The sequence below is a fragment of the Crassostrea angulata genome, chromosome 7, assembly GCF_025612915.1.
Source record: "Crassostrea angulata isolate pt1a10 chromosome 7, ASM2561291v2, whole genome shotgun sequence".
In the NCBI taxonomy this organism is placed as follows: Eukaryota; Metazoa; Mollusca; class Bivalvia; order Ostreida; family Ostreidae; genus Magallana; species Magallana angulata.
In genome coordinates, this window is record NC_069117.1 from 13,193,894 (window position 1) to 13,218,165 (window position 24,272).

The 24,272-nt window shown below is 35.0% G+C and overlaps 1 protein-coding gene across 1 annotated transcript; it reads right to left on the reverse strand.

The window, feature by feature from the left end:
- Positions 1-4,982: 4,982 nt before the first annotated feature.
- LOC128155348 (protocadherin gamma-A11-like) lies at positions 4,983-14,715 on the reverse strand. Its single transcript, XM_052817020.1, has 5 exons — positions 14,256-14,715; positions 11,360-14,081; positions 7,668-7,877; positions 5,922-6,322; positions 4,983-5,289 (listed from the first exon to the last, which is right to left on the reverse strand). The coding sequence occupies exons 2-4, from the start codon at positions 14,015-14,017 to the stop codon at positions 6,314-6,316; spliced, it is 2,877 nt and encodes a 958-aa protein (XP_052672980.1). The 5' UTR covers positions 14,018-14,081; positions 14,256-14,715; the 3' UTR covers positions 4,983-5,289; positions 5,922-6,313.
- Positions 14,716-24,272: the final 9,557 nt, after the last annotated feature.

A 24,272-nucleotide genomic window follows, 5' to 3' on the forward strand; every position in this document is an offset into this window, starting at 1 on the left:
CATATATATTATTTTGCACGTTCACTATAGCATGTATTTGAAAATAGAACCATTTTAACAAGAGCTTGGACTTTGGGTAGTTGTGTCAAACAGCAATGTGACGCAGGCCTGTCTACATGTATTTCATTGCTAGCCACTCAGTCATGGCTCTTTGAAATCAACAAGATTTGTCTGGCTTTTGAGCTAAGACTACGCAATTGATGCATATTTCGCTTGAAACCGCGTCATTTTTAATTTGTTTTGACGCAAGGAATTAACAGATAGCTACGCCCTACTGAAAGTCCAAGGTCTTGTTAAAATGGTTCTATTAAGGCAGGTATCTTGAAAATGACATTTGTTTTCTTAAAAAAAAATAACATGTACATTTATGGCTGACATTGGTCATTTAGTTCCTGGGAAGTTAAATCTGTATCGCAATGAATAATCATTTTTACGCAGTTTACACACCAATTGCGTATAAATATGTTAAAGTTTTATAAAGGGAGCTAAACGTCTCGTTTTATCAGTGTCCTCTTTACCCCGTGAGAGTTATCGCACTTTTCATTCCAGGTTTTTCGGTTTAAAAAAAAGAGAAAAAGCATGGATAAGCAGTGCCCTTCGGGGGTTAATTTTTTTTACCAATATAATGATGCATTGCAAACTCATAATCAACACAGACTTGCATGAAATACAAAATAAAACTATATCAAATTTTAAACCCCAGCACCTATTAAAAAGTTATGGGTTTTGTCCTGACCATCAACCCCGAACTGGCCATGCGTGCGTTTTATAGTGTTATTATAATGCTCATGAAATAAAAGCTGGAATATCTTTTACTGATTTATTCAAAGTACACAATGTATTAATTCCCTATTTTGATTTTTTCTACCTACTGTATAGAGAAAACAAAAGATCTTACGACACTTCCCAGTATTTTATCAGCGAATGCATTTACATGTACATGCAACGAATTATCTTTAAAGTAAATCAGCTTCTCCACACAGCTCATACAAAACCACTACATCGTGCTTGAGTAACTGCTAAGTGAGATTGAAACTATATTGAGCTACCAAACATGCATAAGTTTTAACAGATATTGAGCAAACTTGATGCAGGTATAGTACCTACATAGCTGAATGCATCATTCCTGATATTCACGTTTCATTGTTTATATATTGAATTTTTTTAGTTTTAATAGTAAAAATAATGACGACGCAACGTTTATTTATTGTTGGTGCGTTATATGCATGTTTTATGCATGTTTATATACTATTGTTTAGGTAAATTGCGATTTTTTTATACATGTACATGTAACTGCCTGAATGATTAATTGAATGATCATCCATTTGCCGTTATAAATGTTCTGCATGCTTTGTTCCTTTGAGATTCTATTTCTAACGATTATTTCATCCCGTAAATCGTCTGCGACATTTGACAAAAACCCGGATGAGGGGTATTTCTTTTCAACCCGCTGGTCATTCCGCCGATAAATTTTGTTATCATCGCATTATTATATCTTTATGGCTTAACTCCACAATCACCGATTCAATTTCCACATTCATTGGCAAAAGACGGCGGATCTTTTGCCATTTCACGGACATTATTCGCGGTTAATAACGACTGAATATGGAAATAGAAATGTCCAGTATCAAATTAATTTCACAGTCTCTTTCAGTTGTGTGTCACGTGGATCTTTTTAATGCATGCAAATTCGCAGTTATCTGTAGACGGGAGTCACCAAGCTTTTCTCCCTTATCATGGGCATGCAGACGACCATCTGATCTACGGTTCGTGTCGGGATCGTAAAACGAATTCATTTCGTTTCGTGAGATTGCAGAGATGGGTACCCAAGATATAAAACTTCGCACACATCTGCCTAAATTCTGTACTTTGGAATATGTAAATAAATCTTTATTATTTATAGAGAGTAAAGATTAATTGATTATTCATCTAGATTTTCTGTTGACACAACGCTCTTGAGGGGTTGCAAATGTTTTATGAGTAAAAATGGTAATTGATTTGAGAGCAAAACAAAAAACAACAAAAAAAAAACCATCAAAGCAAAACAAAGCAAAACAAAAAATAAAATGATCCAAATTCATGTTCATTTATATTTGATATGAATATGAAAACTACACTTTACTCGCTTTCACCAATTAGAACCATTCTTATAAAAGCACCTCTTAGTATAACTTTCAAGGAAGCGGGCACATTCACAAAGACTGCCATTACGGCTGGTAAAACAAATGGAGGTGTCGCCCAGTCCGTTCTTTGTCTTCCACTGGATTATCCGACGAAAAAAATCCCTCCTCTCTGGCCTAAAGTGTAATGGTTTCATTAAAATAGCATTATCTGGGTTTAGACCATGATGACATGCAGTGCATAGTTTTTGTTTGAATTGTTTTGTTTTCGTTTGAATTTTATACGTGAACAACTATGAAAAACTGAATATTCTTTCAACTTTTGCCTTCGGTTACACATTTGTCATTATTCACATTTGATGCAGAGTTGATTTATGGAGATATGTAATTTTTTTTAAACTTGATGAAGAACATATGCATATTGTTGAAGTGTTGGGGGCTTTGCAACTGTAATGTAAAAGCACGGATGAAATCGATTTATTTTCGACCCTTTTGATGCAGTTATTTCGGTGAATTAACAACAAAAAGGCTATCCAGTGTAATGCGTCATTATGTCCCTAAGTCAGAGAGAATGGGGAACGTGTCACAGAAAATGTCAGTCACCAAAACGAGGCTACAGGGATCAATCTGGCTCCTCTGTCCACCCCACACACATTATTTTTATGTAATTTACTAATCAAATAGCTAAAGGTCGGTTCCATTTCTTTCTTCTTGGAGGCCCATATCGTGAGATTCGCAATATTTTAATGGCTAATTTTCCAAATGTGTATGATAATCCTTCGTGCGATGCACCGTTGGCATTCTTTGATGCAGCTCATCGCAATTGATTCCACTGCCTTATAAATCATATTAACCCGTGGACAAGCTTGTTACTGTATTGAATATTAATTTAATTACACAGCAGTGCTATATTGTTTACGGCTTTTTAGAAACGTCAATCCACGAGGAAAAAAATATGTTTTGATCATGAAATTGGGGTTTCTAATAGAACCCCATTGGGCGACGATGGGCTGATTGTGGGGTTCGCCTTTGATTTTTATTCGATGAAAACGCATTAAAGGCTCCCGTATGATCGGTAATTACTCTGATATCGATGACAGCTGCGTCAATTTTTACTGCAAATGGATAAAAGCTAACTATCGCAATTTCCCGCCAAAACCGGGTATCGTTCATGCGTTGTCGTGGAGACCCGGCACACGACAGGTGAAAAGGCACTCCAGGGAGAGTAAATTGAAAAGGAAAAGACAACGTTAAAATCAAGTTTTACCTATTATCCTGTGATGAAGATAATTCGGCGGCTTAATGTTTCCGTGCAAAGCACCCAGGGGTCACATTTTATGGTTTTGGTTACGTTAATGAAAAAACGATAGCGGGTCCTCACTAGGGCCATACATCGTGATGGCTGTAATTGCGTGATATGATTTCACAATTATTTAGATTGGTATGGAAGTTCCGCTCTCTCCCTAAAACCTTGGATTAAATTTTAGTGCGCTGAATTGGCTTGATGATAGGACAAAACGGCAAATGTTGCTTACATGTATTAACTATACGTACATGTGCCTATACCATTGTCTTAAAACAAGGTCCTGTCGTGTTATAATTTTTGTATTTACTAGTGCCCGTAAAGTCAGAATTACACCGTATAGTCCAGAATGTTATCTTTGTTCACTTAAAGTTTAAATCCTGTATATAAATGATTATTTATAAAAAAAAAAAAAAAAAAAATTAAAATTCAAGAACATTCGATCGTAATCAGTCCATTTGATTAATTAAGACTTTCCTTATAAATTGCTATTCTTATAGTCTTATAAATGAAATGTTGTTTTTGTGCTTATTACCGAGCAGTAAATTTTAAAAAAATCAACATGACAATATTATATTGTGCTTTGATCATGAACAGTTCAAACACCAGTCGGGTATTTATCAAATGTTACACATGTAGATACTAGTATATATGTTGATTTGGCTAGAATGACAGCCACAATACATGTACAATGTATTTTCAAAAATATTCTCTCCCTGGGTATAAATGTATTAAAAAAAAAAAAGAAAGAAAGGAATTCTAATAGATGGAGGATTCTCCAAAATTCTTATACCCGGGCCAGAAAGGAGGGATCTTTTGACTTTTTAAAAATCATAAAATTCAACATTATTACACGTTCACTTTTTAATTTCTTAATTCCTGAACGTTTGAGTTTTATTACTAGTATATGGAGGGCATAATAATATATGTAAGCGAGCGAAATATGTTACGAGTTGGATAAGATAACTGCTTTCATTTTACCATCGACAAAATTTGTAATCTGTACTGTTGATATTATTAGTTTAGTGAAATGAATACATTTATGAAAAACATTCATAATCATAATTAATATTGATAAGAGTTTGGATGTCAGAAGGTACAATTTTTCATGTTTAGCTGTTTAAATTCATGATTGTGAGTTGATGGGTTTTTTAAGTTTTACTAGAAATAAGAACGAATTCTTTTAAATTTCTGTCTCGTTTACGTCATATTTAGCATATTAATTGCTCAATGTCCTTTAATTTTATGAATGAAAAAAAATGTTTTTACATAACAAACTAAGCTCACTCTTGTTACTTCTGAATGGAACCGAGGAAATAGTAGTTTAATAAAAATTAAGAAGAACCTCAGTCATTCAAAATAATGAAAACACTATCTCCATTTATTAAAGTAAAACATAATGCAAACAATGCAATGATGATCAACTTTTATTTCTAATTTTTAAAATTTTGATTATGATATCATCGTCATACTAACTTTAACACATCCGAATGATGACGATGAGTCAACCAAATATAAAACTAAGCCTCTCTAGACAGATTAATTTCCAAAAACAAATCAATAATAAAACGATTTTATTGATTCCTTTAGTTTTGTACAAACCACCAAATCAATATACATGTAAACAGGAAAAGTCACATTTATTTTCTTTTCTCAATGAAATGAAAGACATTGGCAAATTCGTACATCTGTATAATTGTTCTTGTTCATAGAGTTAATATAAGCACGACTCGTTAATTCCATATCCACGCGTTCTTTATAAAGCCACGTGCTGTACTGTCATCAGGTCACGTGTTCTTTGACTCCATCAGGGCCGGCGTTGACCAATAGAAAACGTCGGTCTTGAGGTAGGCGACAGACGAACACCTGTAAAACACAAAAGATCAACACTATTACTAAATGAATGCTTGAATTCGTTCTTATAGATTTTCAAGAATCGAATTAGGATGTGGTGACGCAATTTTATACAAAAGATGGCTGTTTTGAATAGAAGGAGAAGACATATTAGATGTTTATCAGTGTCGTCCTCTAAAAGATCTATATAGGTGCTTTATCTTCTTGAATTCTGCCTTAAAGCACCATCGGTTGATTATGAACAGGGCAGTGTGTGCATTATAATAACACTCGAGGATACATCAATATTTCGACTTTTTAAGTCAATAATGCTATTGAAGGATAAGTCCTTTATCTGGGTTTGAGTTCCTCCCTAATCTCTTTGTTCTGAATACGTTGTGTTTTTTTATATAAAGTCATAAATCGATCTCACTGAAAAAAACTCTTGAATGGCCTGAAGAGAAAATATAAACAATATCATCCACTCCTTACAGTACATTTTCATGCAAGTGCGGGACAAAATGTATATTTTTTACTTGTAATTTATCCTCAACATCTGTAGACAGGTGTAATTAACAAAGCTTCTATACACAGATGCATATTAGACACCTATAGTATTGATTACGATGCTTTTTGAGAAGATGAGGTCGGGTAGAAAAACTCACCTTGATTGCATGCTGCTCGCCGCTGGCAGAGATCAATGATTAATACGTGTTATTTCTATGTGGAATTGGATCCTTTCCTTCCAGCAACTGGTCCTTAGTGCAGCGCTTCCTCGATATGTTTCCATGTTTTACTCAATATCCAAATAAACAGGAAAATCTTATCATTGTCAGACATTTTCCTGGTGAATTGAGCACAACATCCCTTGCAATATCATTCCACGATAGGAAAATGTTCACTAATTTAAAAATAAAGTCACTGGATATAAAATGCAGTCCATTGTTTCATTCGGATCACAATGCTGAAATTTTTTTAATAGCACACACAAACATTTCAAAATGAGATAACGGAGTACATCGTGGGTTGAATGGTGAATGGTGACCCATCTCTCCCCTCAAATCATCTACAAAAAGAATGTTGCATATATTTAATTGCCTCTTTTCTCAACGATGACAGTTTAAATTCAATATTTGAAAATTGTATATATCATTTAAAAAGAGGTCTGGTCCCTTTTAGAGGTATTTAATTTAAAGGAAAGTGATCATGAACTGCAATTACCATGTCAGAATACTTTACAGCAAAATTGTTATTTTCTATTTCAGTGAAAGAAATAAATGTAGGGTTTTGTTTAGAAGTGTACATGTATTAGGATGCTCTACTTGAGCAAAAACTACAATATTGTGATTCTGTACAAAACCATGAATGCTACACTTCAATTTTACAAAATCTTTTGTCTAATAAAATTTACCGCATATTAGTTTAAGCATTATCTATCAGAAAGGTTTAAGAGGACTTAATTGGTCTTGGTTGTTTTTAAACTATTCTAATCTTTTTAAGTAGAGCTCTGTATAAAAATATAAGGGTTTATTCCTATTTTAAAGTTTATATACCGGTATTTAGATATTTTTTACAGCAAAAGAGTGAAAGATTTGTACGAATTTTTACTTCTTTTTTTTTTTTAATCATACATTTTGGGATAAATCGCTCATAAGACCATTTGGCTTTATTTGTGCTAACAGCTGCTGGGTAGTTTATGATTTCACTTGCTGTTGGCAGATTTTAGCGGGTCCTCCTGTCTCGTTTCACACTTCTGATTTGTCAGACTACATTTACTTAGTAAATATGGACCCAATCGACTGGCGGATAACGCCAAGTGTTCTCTGTCATTACGGGGTGGACAAATTGGGATTAGATTTCGATAAAGCGCGGTCGATTAATGGACATCTATTTGGAGAAGTGAAAATGGTTTAAAAATCATAAAGAATAGCTCTTCGTCAAACAAAAGCGCTAAACGGTCTTTAAGATAGTTCGATAAAAGAATCCAATTTCTTCTGATGCCGGTTTTATGAAGAATTATTGTTGTTTTGACCCTATCTCGTTAGGATTAAGGTGCCTTTTAAGGCAAATACCGGGGGATTAGTAATGTTTTGCATGTCTTATTACTTCAAAGCGTTGGCTAATTTGCGAAACTTTTATATCACAGTATATTTCAAACCTCAAGCACTCGATTAACCAAAAATTTCAATTGTTAACCCAGATCCATTGAATTCATTGTCAATAAAGTACCTGCTATTTGTACAAATGTTTGCGTTTTTAATGTTCTTTATTCTGGTGCTAACTGATATTGACAATGACCTATAAAAATATTTTTACAATTCAAAATCAATGTTTGATTAGTATTTCCATCGGTGTAAGATCAACAACGAAATCTCGTTTTATTGTTAAACGGTTTCAGAATGTGTTCTCACCACATCCGAGCTCGGAGTCCACTGCACACCCTCTTGGTCCGAGGCCCATTCTATCTGATTCTTGCTGTAAAGGTTTGGAATCTGTCTCGGTTTCTGTAACGAGCCATAAGGGTCACTGTAAGGATAATAGGAATCCCCAGCCTCACTTCCATACTCCCAAATAACGACGTCATCAGATACAATTTCCGGTTCTCGAGGACTTCTGTTCATCTACAATGATAAATTTAAAAAATATATGTTTAAAATTGCTCTATTAATAAAAAAAATGGATTTTATCAGGCTAAGTACATTTCGCATGATATTTATGTTTAATTTAGCTATTAAGTGTATGAGAGTTTGTGAGTTTGTGATAAAAAATTAATGTCTCTGCATAGAGAAAAGTTGGGCCATGACTCGTTGCGTGTTTTAGGACATTTATCATTCAGATATGTAAAGAGACTTCTCAAAACCTACTAGACTCATAGAATTCAAGCATGGGAATTGAATTCAAACCATGGGAATGATTTATGAAGCTAAAGAACGTTATCAAAAAGACATTCCAGCCACTCATAGCAATTATTGTATTGAGTAACATAATTTTAGAATCTCACAGAAGTACCTATGTAAATTGTGTACTGGAACCACTTTATCTATACACACTTATATTTATTTTCAGGCAGGAAACAGACGAAGAAAATAGCGGTGACTGTTGGCGATCAAATTTGCAAAGACTAGTTCAAATATCCTCGTCATTTTGGAAACACATTCACTCAAAATTTTCAAAGGTTCGATTTTGATTATTTATAAAATCAACGGATATATACGATTTCTCACTATTGATATAACGAGTAGAAATTCTTTAATGGTTGGTTTAGGTTTAAAGTCACCGATTGATGGCAAAGAATTACTTTAAAGGGAAAACTGGATTGTAAACATGCATGAGAAAGAAGAAATCAAAGGCCGCATGGATCTCTGTAATGACAGATATTTGTTCTGATTTATTTTGCTAATTATTCCATTATATTACCAGGTGGCAGGTTATTGTAGCAAAATAATGGAGGTGCTAGTATGAACAGATTTTCTTGATCCAAAATCGCGGTCGCCAATACATTTTGGCAAATCGGCAATTCGTGTTCTCTGTGTATTTTACACAATCTCTCTATATGAAGCTAATTAGCGAAATATTTGTTCAGGGAATGGTTTATCATCCACAAGGCGAGATAAAACATAGTCTTGTTAGTACGGACAAGACATGAGGCTCGCGACCGATCCTACTTCATGTTAAGTTTTTACGACTCAACGCAAGATGCCCCGTAGTTTTGCTTTATAGAAAACCGTTGTAGAACACGGATCTATCGATGTACGGGCACGTGTCTGCAATTAGCTCTTACCAGCTTCCTAATGACTTATTAATTGCAATATTCTATTTCAGAGTTGATGTTTTTTGAAGGATATTTCGTACGACACTTTATGGGCAGCCAAATCGCCGTGAAATCCGCACGAATGATCTTTACACGCTTTTAATGCGCAGGCACCCGTAGATGAGATAACGCGACAGGGGCACCTGCCAAACTACACTGCATATTCTATCAAATTTGCCTTTGCACGAAATTGAAATTGAACTTTTTAGGTCATTTAAAAAGAGAGAGAAAAGCGATTGTAAAAAAAAGGGTATTTGGGCTACATAAATAAAACTGATGTCAATCAGTATGGAACAAATAAAAAACAAACCACCTGAAAGTGGTCAGGGAAACCAAGACTTCTGTGTGTAATAATGTTGACATGTTTGAACTCGTGATCGTAAGCATGTTTTATCTCAAACATGCACGATATGCTTCCCTGTATACCAACTTAGCTTTGTCTGTTGGCTGACACTAATCGACACTTAACATGCACTAGATCTGTAGGCAAAAGCTACTGAAAGTTGTCATATTGTAAATTTTGAATTTTCATTATCTCAGGAATCTCAACATTTACAATATTAAGTAAATTCTCTCTATCAATCTCTATCATCACGATTCTATCGATTATTTTACGATATTAAATCTTGTTTTGTCCTATTTCATGTATTTGTGTTTGCATATTTTCAGATTATCTGGTGTTAAGCTTGGATTCTTCAATGCGTTAAAGTTTTCATAGTAAGAAGTCAGCCTATGGGGATTTCCACAGTCAATAGAAATTTTTATTAGAACAGTTACTGTAATTCTATTGCGTGACAAAGATTTATACAATGGACGACCGGTCTTGTAGAAGAAATATTCACGATAGGCTTATTCCAAGTACGAACCAGTTTAATCGATGAGTGATGTTAAAAATTTTATTTTCTATTTAGATGTTAAACCAAATTAAATGTATATAAACATCTTTTTGATCTTGTTCTTAATATAAAGAGTTTTATAACTTCTTTTAGGAGTTTATTTTTTGGTTTAAAGTACAAAGTTGTATAAAGCGTCTTGAATATTAATATCGCTGGGTATTTCTAATAAAAACGTCCCATTAAATCATAATACATTTATTATGAAGTTTGGAACAAACGACTGAAATACTTTTCAGCTTTAAATGGCGCTAGAGTTTTAAGGGCGAGTGTCAAAGCGCAACAGCGCAGCGAGAAACCGTCTTGAGTGGCGGTCAAGTTGTTACAGTGGCGGCCATGTTCTTATAGTCTGGCATTTGATATCAAGTATTGTCCAGATACACATAATATGGTTTTCTATGTGTTCCCGTGAAGGTAAAAATCATTAGCATTTTCTAAGGTACGAATTAATTCAAGTTATCCGCTTACCGGGTAATTTCACGTCATAAATAGCTTTAAACACAAAGACTCTTTAACAAGATTTTTCAAAACATCATTATCCAATTCCTAAAAGTGTTCTTTTATTTAATGCTATTTGCCCTGACTTTATTTGTAGCAGGAAAGTCTTGAGAAAACCCCAGAGGTAGTCAATGCCTTTAAATTAACTTTTCACTCCTTGAATGGCAATGCCATTTTTTTTATTGATGAGAATATACTAATGTATGATATATTATGGCCTTGATTTACCTATGTATTTATGTTGACGCTAAATATCGCTATTTTCAGCATTTTCAAAAGGCGTCATGTAAATTTGATATATACATTCAACTGACATTACCTAAAAAGGCACAAGTTAACAGGACATACATGTACATGTATCTCACAAGCTTGTCCTTACAAACTATAGTATTTTCTCACACCGTTTGATACTATTTTCCCCGGTTTTTCACCTTTAACTGATCATTTACAATGTAAGTTGCTCATATGGGAATGATTATTAAATCAATTAAAGGAGTTGAATGATCGCAAACAACTAGAGGACGAGGCCCAGCTATTCAATATAATTTTCTTCTCAAATCAAACTACGTGTATGAGATTTTCTATCTTTTGTTCCAGGTCTTGGATTGAGAAGATATCAAAATTTATTTTAAATATACGACGACTCATCTCTATATATAATTGTCCAGGTGTTGACGTACACTTTTTGCTTAGTTTAGCCCACCTTTTCCATAGATTATTGAATTTTTAAGAAAATTATGAAACAGATTGCATCAAATAGGTACGGGTGAATGTTTACCAAGAAATGGAAATGTTTAAATGTTTTAAACTTAATTGCTAATTATTTGCCTTTTTCGAAGAACTTCCTTTCTTCATCATCACCTCTACAAATCTTAAACAGCTGTTTTGTCTGTTTTCTCACCTTTTCCCTAACTTCTGTCGTCTCTTTGAACGAGACCTGTTTCTCACGCTGAGGCCGCCATGCTGCTTTTGCGACACTGGGTTGGGTGTAGGTCTTGTGGTACCCGCCGTTCATCCGGATCTCACTGTGGCTGAGGTCCGTCTCCAGCGTTGAGTTAGACGTAACACTTCCGTTTGAGGTGTCGGCTTTATGGCGGTCCCGCCGTCTGACGTAACAGATGGCAAAGATGATGATGGCAGACAAGACGACGGTCACACAGCCGATGGCTATGGCGATTGCGTAATATCTTACTGACTCCTCCTCCGCCTGACGATGGGATGAAGTTAATTGTGTAGAAATTTTAATGCTGAACGCCCTTCTGGCTTCCAATGGGGGCTCACCATTGTCCCTTGCAATAATGAAGAAACTCAGGACACCAACATCGCTGATTCCTAGATCGCGACTCAATGAAAGCTGACCAGTCTCGTTATGCAGTGAAAACATGTCAGCAGTGACATTGTCCCCCTCCAGAATATAATTAACTCGAGAATTCTCCCCCTCGTCTTCGTCAGTCGCTTGTATGTTCATAATCACCGTGTCTTCTGTTGAAGTGAATGGAATCTCCAAATACGGAGTATCAGAGGAGGGGAATTGGATTACCGGCGGGTTATCGTTGATATCTAGGAGGTGAATCGTAAGATTAACGGTAGATTTAAGGGATGGGATTCCATGATCAAAAGCCGTGAGATGTATATGATATCTATCAATTTTTTCTCTGTCTAATTCTTCAGAAGTGAAAATAGATCCGTTCTCCAGAAACATGAAAGGCAGAGAATTATACCCGTCATTCGATGAAGCAGAAATAGAAAATTTGCCATTCAGACCCGCGTCAGCGTCCAAAACGCCTAATGAGGCTATCATCGTGTTAACTGAAATGTTTTCTGGGACCCAGTATTCAAAAGTCTTGGACTGGAAAACTGGCTTGTTGTCGTTGATATCGGCTACACTAATTTTAAATATTGCACTTCCTGTTAATAATGGCGAGCCATTGTCGATGGCTCTGATTTGAAGTTCAATTTCTGGCGAGGTTTCTCTGTCCAATGAGTGACTCAGAAATATTGCACCACTTTCACTATCAATATCAAACCACTGAGAATAAATATTGCTATCATCGAATTCAATACTGTATGTAATATTTTTGGTATTATCTGCATCTTGAGCTTGAACTTGGCCTATATTAATGGGGGTAGGGTTATTTTCTGTGACCGACGTTTCGTATATATTCTGTGAAAATAATGGCGGATTGTCATTTGAATCGGAAACTTGAACAGTAAATTCTGTAGTCACACTTAGAGGAGGGGTAGCAGCATCACTACATGTAATAGTCACTATATGAACAGATTTCTTCTCTCTGTCTAGAGATTTGTTTAATATTACATTATATTCAGCACTGTCATCATATTTTTTCAATGAAAAATTGTTATCGTTTATTGCACATTCCACTTGGCCGTTAGGACCTGAATCAGGGTCTTTGACAGATATTAAAGCTAAGACGGTTCCTATTGCTGCGTTCTCAAACACTTCAAGACTGTTTCCTCCACTTGGGAAGATATTCAAAATGACTTGAGGGGCCGTATTTTGTGTATCTAATATGGTGACGAAAACGGGCACCTGCGATATTAAAGGGTTTGACGCATTGTCACTCGCTTCCACAATAATTTCATAGTTTGCTCTTCGTTCTTCTATTAAACTTTTGATTACTTTTAATTCACCTGTTGTTGCTTCTACTTTGAAGGTTCTGTGAATGCTATCGGCCTGATGGTCGCTTAATCTGTAGATTACCCGGCCATTCTCACCCGAGTCCTCGTCCGTTGCGCTGAGTGTCAGCACTCTCGTTAAGGGTGCCACATCCTCAGCGATAGAAATATTGTACATGGTCTTTTCAAATATAGGAGAATTATCATTAATATCACCTATCTCGATGCTTAATGACAGTGTACCCGTCTTAGCAGGCTGCCCGCCATCCACGGCAAGAATAAGAAGGTTGTAATTATTTTTGGTTTCTCGGTCTAATTTTCCTGTGACTATTAATTGCAACTGAGATCTCCCATTAGCATAATATTCCGCCGTTAAGTTGAAAGGAACTTTTTCCGGCAATAATCGATAGGCCTGAATGTCGTTACTTCCGGCGTCCAGATCCTCGGCCCCCATAAGCGGCGTAGCTGCCCCCGGAACGGACGCCTCGGAGACGATTTGCCGTACCACCGGATTTGGAAACCGGGGTGCGTTGTCATTCCTGTCATTGACTGTGACTGATACGGACACTTTATGGTAGAAAGAGCCACTGCCAGAAGATTGGGCGATAACGTCAAATTCAAGAACACAAGTGGTTAAATATTTGCAGATCACATCTCTATCAATTGATTTGCTGGCGAACAATGCACTCGTTTTGTCGTTGATGCTGAACCAACTTGCGTCCTTGTTCCCGGAGAAAAGAATATTGTACTGTACGTCAGAGCTATCGCCCGTGGGTAGGAGCTCCAATAACTTTGCATCCTCGGCCACTTTTCCTAGGAAATAGTCTACAATGTTTTCTTCATCAATGGTGTAGCTCACTTCTCTACAGTCCACAAATATACTCAGGGACAGCAGAAGCAGAACGATGCTGAAGATGAACATAATTAGACTTCATATCCATGCAGACTTTTTGTCAACGCCTGGCTCCAGTCCCATGTACACAATGCTGCAAAACAGACATCTTTCTTTATAACTTTACACACCATTTACATTTTAAAAAGGGTATTATTATAATTCAACAACACAAAAATTCAAAGCATAATTGATAAAAGGAAATAAAAAATTATTGTAAACGCATTTGACAAATAAAAAAATTTCAATGGGGAAAATGGCACGATACCTGCACGGATAACCGAGGGTTTTCCCTAAACTGTCGTCTGCTCACACTTGACTTGCGATGACTTTCATTCGCAGATCTTCAAAGGTGTTGAACGAGTACATTACTATTCCATTTGATTACATTTGTAAAGCAATAAACTGCACGGTAATTCTGACAGCTTAGTGCCTTCTGAATAAACACAAGCTCAAGTCGCTATTGTTCTTATTAATCATGTACACAAATGTTGGTGTGTCCCCACCTCCTCTCTCTACAACGGACAACCTATGAATTCTGCGCGGTGATCAGTTCCTCTTAACGAACACTGTTTTTACACTACCCTTTAATAATCGTATTTGTGTCAGATTCGATTTTTAGACAAAAAACATAAATACACTGCAAGTTCTTCGTGCAAATATTTACACTGTACCACACGAATGATGTTCAACTCCCTCTAAAAAACATATATAAACGCATTAAATTATTTCGGATAGAATAGACCGTGTTTGGCGCGTAGCTCCGCCCACTATTTATTCATGCCAACCAATGAGCGTGACTTTTAGATTGACGTTATGGCATGAGCAGCGGTCGGTATAATAGATTTTTGAAATTGAAAGGAAATGTACCGAGATACGACGGTGAAATGGGGTGCTTTATTTGGTAGACGGGACGTTCCACATTAGCGGCGATTTATGTTTGTAAATAATACCTTTGTAAATGTCCGAAAGTATTGTATGGTCATCGACCAGAAGTCTTTATTCGAGAATTAATCATCTTTCTCTTGATTTTTATCAGAAATTGTAATGGGGATTCGACACATTCAAAAGGATGTAATTGTATATTTTAATTGGTATTGATTATCAAATAACGTGATAAGTATACAATTTGGTATTTTTGTTTCTCCTGGTTATCTATAAAAAGCGAAATCCCATCGATTACAATTCAGAAAATTTTTGAAAAAGTTGAAAGACACGGAGTGTGAAGCAGGCTTAGTGCTATTGATTTGAAGGATAACATTTTCTTTAGGGACATTTCAAAATCGATGGAAATGTTATAGCTTTATACATGCATTGATAAGCGTATGATGAAGTCGTGCCCCGGTATGTCCTATATAAATACATGTATATACATTGCATGTGCGCAGTCATGAACAAGGTTTCGGTGTTTTTTGGTGTTTTTTTTTTTTTACAGAAAAAAATCATTAATTAATCGCACTACCGCACATATTGCCAAAGACTTTCGTACAATAGAAACTCTATACATTTCGTAAATTCGACTCTTAAAAAATGATGTCGATTCTAAAACATACAAGTTAGCAAAGCGTCTTTAATTTTTTTTATGATACCAAATCTTAAGAACAAGAAGCAGGTACATATTAGATGTTTTGACGAAAGCGCACGTACATCCAAAACATTCGCACGTGCTTCATTAGATTCACCTGTCGTGTACATGTAATAGACCCCCCATTAACGTTAATCCGTTACGAGATAATACTCCCCTACTCATTAATCATCGTGTCGTTACTCAAGAACAATGGGATTATCCTTTCTCTTGTTAGTTTCGGGTTCGGCTAATTCCCGTAAACAACTACATATATCGAGGATGTCAAATATTTGCAGTCATGCTGTTTACATGAAGGAGCTATTGAATTTGACAGATCATCACTATAAAGCTTTCCTGAACAAATTGCTGCGCATTCTATCTGCGAATATTGCCACCGTGTTGTGTGGCTTGCATGAAGTCTGCCAGAAAGGACAGTTCAATTTAGAAGGGATTAGTATTGTCTGACTCTGTTCGTCGTCTTAAGTCGAGCAAACAATGGATGGATTATAGAATACATGTCAAGAGATGGAAATTAATATCATCGCTCACATGCAAAATATTTTTCTTTCGTTTTGTTAAATAGAATAAAATAGACGTCGAATGTATGTTTATACGTCGTGCATACATGTACAATTGATTTTATTTGTTTATTTGCAAAGTACATGTACATGTAGCTCTTAAAAACTCGTCGAGTGTAAAAACTACCCCTCCCTCATAGTCATAGTAAACTGGTGAGGTTTTACGATTGTACACTTACATTGAATGCATATTTATAATTAAACTTGTTTTGTTTTACAATATCAATATTTGGTTGTTACAAAATTATGGGTTTATTTATAATTGAAACAACAACATTTTTCGCCATTCATGCTTGACTCCATTATTTACTGAATAGGTTTTGCAGTTTTGCAATGAAATACTAGTGCTATAGTAGACTTAGATAGAAGATTGACCGAGATGTTGAGAACTATTCTGAGGGATACAAGCATTAATCATTTATATGTCAAAATCCTGGTTTTTGTTTCGTGTGATATACAATACCATTCTGTCATTATTTATGGTTATTTCTTTCATTTTTTTTAAACGATTAAATGTTTAAAAAAAATGTACGATTAAATAAAAAAAAATGCGAGGTGATCTTTATAAAGTTTGAACACCTTTTTTTTTTCTTAAAAAGAGAAATGAAAAAATTACAGCTAGTGTCGTAAATACTTTATTAGGGTGATGATGTGTTCTATTGATTTCAGAACCAAGGAGTGAACTATGGACCGGAATACAGCGAGCCTACACTGTACGTGTCACATTTTCTCTTTTACATAACATGTCTGTAACTTTCAGTAACACTAAATACACGAGTACTTGAGAAATCCCGTCCACTACCAATAGTATTCCGTCATGAATAATATTTAGATACTAGAGATTGGGGGCACTGACTCTGACTGGCCATAGCCGACTCTCTGTCGTGAAAGGACTTCTCATAATCTTATTACAAAGTCGATTGTATTTGTCGCTAACCCGTTAATCTGATTATAACATAGCTGTTGGGGCGATAATCCGCTCTCATAATTACAATCCTAAACCTATTTATACTTCTCAAGCAAGTTGTAGAAAATAAATAGAAAGCATTCGCTTATAGATTCCACGATATTGAAAGTCATGGAACTGTGAAATCATTTTAATGAGAATATTGTTCTGTATTTATCGTCAAAATTGCTAGTAAGATAATTGTAGGTATATATGTAGGTACAAGTATTGTAGAAATTACATAATTGACAAAAGTGAACGTTAGTCAAAAAAATATAGATTATCATCTGGTTTTTTCTTCATTTTAAGCATTTTCAAAATAGAAATTAGAAGTTATGTTGTAAATATATGCCGTCATAATTCTTTTTGAAATTTGATATTTACAAAAATATGATAGAAAAGAAAACAAGCGTGACATTCGGTTTGAACATGGAAAATAGAAATAATTGAATTCACCAATATAACACAAACCACCCTAAATTAACCCCACTTTATACATCGCGTTTTATAAGTGGGTATAATTTACCCATTCAAGGATTCTTCAGATACAAAAACACTGGAAAAAAAACACCATCTTGATGTGAATACAAGTAATTATCGCGATACTCTCAGTGTATATTATCTTGTCTGCTCGCTCAGTAACAAAGAAAAACAGTTATTGGGTTCGACCTGCAATCCGGCAGATGTTGGGTAACAGGGTTCAATGAATATATTTAAAAAAAACCTATAGGCCACATGTCTACATTCATCAGAATCTCGTCCGCCGACATTAATGACTGATCTAATGCAATTAGGAGGCAAAAAAGGCCGACTTGATCCCAATATTGATACTCCCTCTATACATGTATCTGGTCACGAGATTGGAAGGGAGCGGACGCGAATTAATTTGTTTGGTTAGGATCAGGTTTTATGTATTTTATGTGTTCCGAGTTGAATGCATTCGGGTTGCCGGTGCAGCGCAATTCCTGCGCGGAATGATACCCAAACATGAAGGATGACATTGTACACGAATGCTTCCAGCAGCCAGAATACTTCGACATCATGCATAGAAAACAGTGTCGTTCTTAGAAGGCTAGAATTTTCATCTCAATTATCAGAAACTAAACTGAGAGATACTTGCGTAAAAATTTGTTCATCGATGTTAAAATTTACATCCACAGAGTTTTTTTTATCATATTTTTCATCTCACACACCAGATTGTGTTCATCAGGCTTTTGCCAAACCGAGTACATTGTAATCTCTCTTCGCATATCTTGAACTTTTTGAAAGGTTTTCAGTAGCATTATAAAGCAGAAATCGGTTGATAGTTTAAATAAGTGTACAGTGATAAAAAAAATTGTTTACACCGTCTGAATATTTTATGAGTTTGACGATATGTGCGGAGTATTTCGTGATCGATTGAAACTTTAGCTACATAGAGGACACATCCTGTATACATGGACTATCGTCAGACTTTCAGATTGTCCTATCAAAAATGGAAGAATTGGCTTTCTCCTGACATACCGGTACTTGTTTACGTTAAAGATGAGTTACAAAAAAAATTATACACAACCCTTGTCAGCGAGTTCAGTACTTGCATCAATGCTTGCCATTTTCAGACCTGCATGAATTACCCAAAAAAGCAGTTTACTGTTTATAAACAGAAAAACATGTATTTTATGCATTTGTAAACAAAATTTGTATGTTTGTGATCATACATTCATTTTAAGTTATCTTTGGTGCACATGATTAATATATTGAGAGTTTTCTGCCATATCAATCATGTATTTTAAAATTAACATAATTTTTCATATAAATCAGGTCTTCGATTTAAAAAAAAAAAAATTAAATTACCCAAAAATGATTTCCTATATATTTTTCTCTCACTCTTTGTTGATATTGGTTTTGTGTTTAATTCAATCCAATGCTTGAAATTAAACAGAAATACGGGGAGTTACATGGAACAGCTTTGAAGGGATTACGTGTAGGCACATCACTTAATATATTACATGTATCTGTCCTATTAACATCAAGGATACCATTGTTGAAAGCTGTATATCCATATTATAATGACCACCAGTGTGCATGAAAACCTACATTGACCGCCATTCTCACACCCTCCATGTACCCAGGCCTCAAGTGTCGGCCCAGCTGTGGGGAGCAGTGATCGACTGTATTAACTCATGGGGTGCATCAAGTGAAATAAAAAAGAAAGATCTAGATCTGAGAGAGGAGATAGCGATCTACAAGGAGTCATCGTAGTACACAGCAATTACCTGTACACAGGTGGTGGGACAAAATGAAGCAAATTGATTTATGAAACCTACATTGAAAAAAAACACCGTATGATACCCATTTCCATTTTTTATATTTACTGTAATTTTATGCACTATAAGACCGGTAAATCTTATCGACCTGTGTCGGTGTTCTGTGTTTGGATTTTAATTTTTTTTTTAATTTCTAAGAATTTTCTTGATACTATTCAAATACATATTTTACAGATCATTTTACCCTCAAAATAGTGTCACTACATGTATATACAAAGATATTTTAATACAATTTCAATGCATTAATGTGGCATTTTCAATAACGTAGATTTGTACAATTGCAGGAACGACCTTGGAAATCTACAAACTTATTCAAAGAAAGATAACTCAATCCAGCGAACTATTTTCTCTGAATGTTTTTAATGAGAGGAAATACAATCAAATATAAGTTTCTTCTCTCTTGAATAGTCAGTCTATATATTTTGTTTGTTTTCTTTTTTCATGATATCTGATACGTAACATTTTCAAAATATGTGAAAATAAGAAAAATTGAACATGAAAGCTTAAAAAATTGAACAAAATACATGTACCTTCAAAATTTAAAAAGTAAGCGTAAATTTGGGTAATTCATTTTCTCTTTCATCTCAATTTGGAAATAAATTCATTATTTTTCCCTACATGTAAGATCACGTAATTGAGACTGACAAGACCTTGCTATCAAAAAATTGAATACAAGTCATGTAGAACACTTATGAGAAGTACGACAACGTAAACTACGACCAGCATGTATAGGATCCTATCTGCTGAACTGTTATATAGCTGGAGAGAAATGTGTGGCTAATGTCGGCAAAAAACCCCAAAACTAAACAAAAACAAACAGGCAAAGCAAAACAAAACATGTCCTTTATTAAACGTGCCAAGATGTAATTTCGTGTTAACTTTGTTTCAGAATGAATTTGATTTTTTCTTCCTCTTTTTAGATTAGGATGCAAATTTTGTAAAAGTCACGTGCTAGTCTCTTTATTTCCACATTAATAATATTTTGTCAATTCTATTACAAGCGTGCATGAGAATGCATAAGAGAGCATTTTAAAGAGTTTGTCAGGGCGTACTCTGAAAGTTAACAACCAGAACAGTCTTACACGCCCGGTTTACTTCTTGTCATGAGCTAGTGAAGGGCCCCACACTTGAACTCGTCAGTCCAGACATCCGTTGATCCTATAATCTGTGGCGAAGTTCTTTCAGGGGCTGATAATGACAGTTTAATTCCAGGTGATGCTGTACTGGGTGGGTCATTAGTGCGACCCCTCTTGACACTGAAGTGCCATTTTGTATTTTAATTAAAATGAGAAAAAATTCTGAGTTTCCACCTGATGTCGCGAGGTTTTTTTCAATAAACATATTTTTTAACCAAACAGCTTCAAGTAAATATTGATCATTCTGGGAAATAAAATTTCGAATTTTTTAAACTTAATTTGATCAAATATTTGGAAGTAAGGTGTTTGACAAAAATAATCTTGAAAGTATTTAAATCAAATCAAAAACGATATTTTCTAGCTATATCTTTAACCCATTGGTGAAAAGAATAAACGGAAATATGACATAATCCTTCTTCAAATAAGAATCTATATAAAATTATGTAAATTCTTAAAACGTTTTCGTTCATCTGTAACACATTTAAAAGCACTTCAAAACTGTTAAAATGTGTTATCTTATAATCACTGTAGGATTAAGTTGGGCAATAATTGAAGATTTTACCCTTTTATGGATCTTATTTATGCATTTCATAACCTGGTGCATTTACTGAAGATGAAATTGGTGTGTTAAGTGCACTTTTATTGCAGATCCAAATCATATGTATTTCAAATAAAATTTCGTTTAGGTCAAAGACTCATTTCAACAAGTTTTTATACAAGATATCAAACAAAGAATCATGTAAAATAAAATTAACATGACAAATTCATCTGAGTACATTACTTGGAGAGAGAGAGAGAGAGAGAGAGAGAGAGAGAGAGAGAGAGAGAGAGAGAGAGAGAGAGGCGTTTCGGGAGTGTCCCCGGGTTCTGTGGTCATAGATTCGTCCATAAATTTGTTGCTAAGTGTTTCCCCTCCAAAAACCACAGTTGAAGTCACGGGTAAATGTAATATACAGGCCCCGTTAAACCCAATCAAACACAGTGTTCGATTCTCTATCAAGAGATTGTTTTGTCATCGATTGGCCAATGGATTATGTAAACAGGGCCTAGCATGACGCTATCAATTTTGGAGGGACCGTTTCACACATTGCGAATCAATGCGCGATAAGAGTATTGACTTAAATCAAGTGATACTATTTACTACACATGTGGACACAATTTACTGACTAAGTATCAAATTTCTAATGATGTAACTTTTGTTGATATTTCAATGATGAAATCTTAAAGGAGGATTATCGAATTTTTCCTCTTGACCCTGCGTGTGTAAAGATATCTCAATGAAGTTTGGGGACTTAGTTTTAGATGTCAATAGGTGAAATGTTTCGTTCATCAACCTCTCTGGGTATAAATGAATACATGAGATAGTGTTAGATGTATCTCATTCAATATTTGTTTAAGTGTGAAGTGCCAACATAAAGATCTATCCAATTTTCAAAAAGACTAACCATAAAGCCGGATGTGTCGTCTCAATTAATTAAAGATAGGACGCAATTTATGCAATCATTTTTATCCAACTTCACTCATGGTAGCATTGGTATAATTTGTGTCATATTTTTAAGCAGTTTGGTTCGTTGAATAAGGGGATAGTCTGTACCATTTCACCGAGATCAATTTTTTACCTAGAACTTTTTTATGTAATAAAATGACACACATTGAACGAGTGAATAATACCGGAGATGTCTAAGCTTGCAAATACCCACTTATAAAAAGCAATATAAAGTCGCTTTTTTAACATTTCAATGGCCCTGTCTGCCATTGACGACTTTTGGTCTCCCAAAGGTCTTTCAGTGACAAGCAATAGATTTTTTCAGGTCTATCAAAACTGTTTCGAAAACTGACTTCTATATTCAAACAAGGAATGACAGTAGAAAACCCTGAAAAGTAAACACGGCAAAAGCGATCGTGTAGAAATTACTTTTCTGACTTTCTGTATGCAGTGCCTTTGTTCCGCCGAATCAATGCCAAAGTCATTCAAGCTGAAGTGTTGATTTATCTTTCTTTTTGATTTGATCTTTATATAATCAAAATTTTGCTCGTTCAAGATATGGCAATGAAATCAAAAATATCGATGATCATGACATCGGACAATCCTTTTCTGTGTCTGATATCGTTTAACGGTTGAAGAGGGCACGCTTATAGCAGTCTGAAGTACCCAAGTCATACCGGCCCAAAGTTCTCCACGGAGCATTGTTTCTGTGGGTCCTATCTCATTCAAAATTCTTATTGTCCAGATTCTTTGTAGTCATTGTAGTTAGTTAACTGTTTGAAAAAGGGAATTGTATTGAAGTTATAATTATTTCTAATGCAAGCTGAATTACATTGGACATACGTGTTAATACATCTATTTGTTGCTTATGAACATCAGTTGATAAAGGCTAAAGTTGTTAATGTCATTAAGGAATTTTGTAGAAAATGATACAGGTTTCGTTATACTTTTTTGCATTCATTAGTTTAAGGTTCTTAAAATACCATGTAATTATGTGCTTCATACTAAACACTTTACTTGTGTATGTACATACGTGTACATGTACCAGTATATACATGTACCAGTATATACACGTACCAGTATATACACGTACACACCGTGCACTCCTCTTAAACACGGAAATTAAATTTATACCTAAAAACAAAAAAATTAACTATAGTGTAAAATTCTTCTTCTTTTTTTTCCAAAGACGCCTGACCTTTAATTGAACTACATGTACATTCATCATAGGGATACTTTATTAAATCATTTTCATTACCCCTCTAATTCACGTCACCCTGTCAAGGCTCCCTCTCCCCGCCTGTTACCGTACAATCAGCTTAAATTAACGCATCCACGCTTCTCCAACACAGCATACGGTATTAACACAAAAAGGATGTTCATGGGTTTATAACTCATTAAATTATTTTCTGTGGTTTGGTGGTATCTGTTCTCCTCAGGTCTGAGTCAAAATTTGGGTCTGTTTTGGGGTTTTTGGATTTCTAATTTATTGTGATTAATTGTACATTATTAATTTTTTATGGATAAAAACGTATGTTTTTCTGCTGACGGTACCATGGAATTTGATTGTTTTTCGTTTGTTTTAGAAAAATAACAGGAGAGATCATGTTTACATGTAACTTCTGTGGCGTTTTTTGTACAGATCATGGACAGCTGCCACAAAACATTGATGTATTGGGCCAAACGACAACATTCCAAGATGTTTGTAAGAATAGCGAAAGTATGAAATTATTTCCTTCTTTCATTTTAATCGCAAATTGATTAAAGTATCTCTATTATACCAAACTTGATTACAACAATAATAGCAAGCATTTATTTAACACCCAGGAAAAAGCTGGTTCCAAGAAATACACCTCATCAAAACTGATCTTTTTTTAAATGTTGACGATAGATTTATTTGGCTATTTCATTCATCAATCAAAGGCATTTGGTACAGGTGATTTCAATGTACAGTATACCAAACGCGCATACGTCCGGTTTCAGTCAAGTCACGAACCAAGAATGGTCGTGAATAAAAGCAAAATACAGATATACATCAATTGGGATGCGATGTCTAGAGCTTGTCGCTGTCTCACTATTTCTAAAGACTTTGAAGTTCCGGTATGCGCGCGTGGTCAGGCTCACCCATGACCTTTCAATGACTTATCACCTTCTGCCAATCAATGTCGCCTGTCAGCAACATTGAAATAATATCTATACAAAAGTATCTGAAATCATTTTTGACGGCGATTTAAAACCCAAAAGTCAGAATACCATTTTAAGTCGT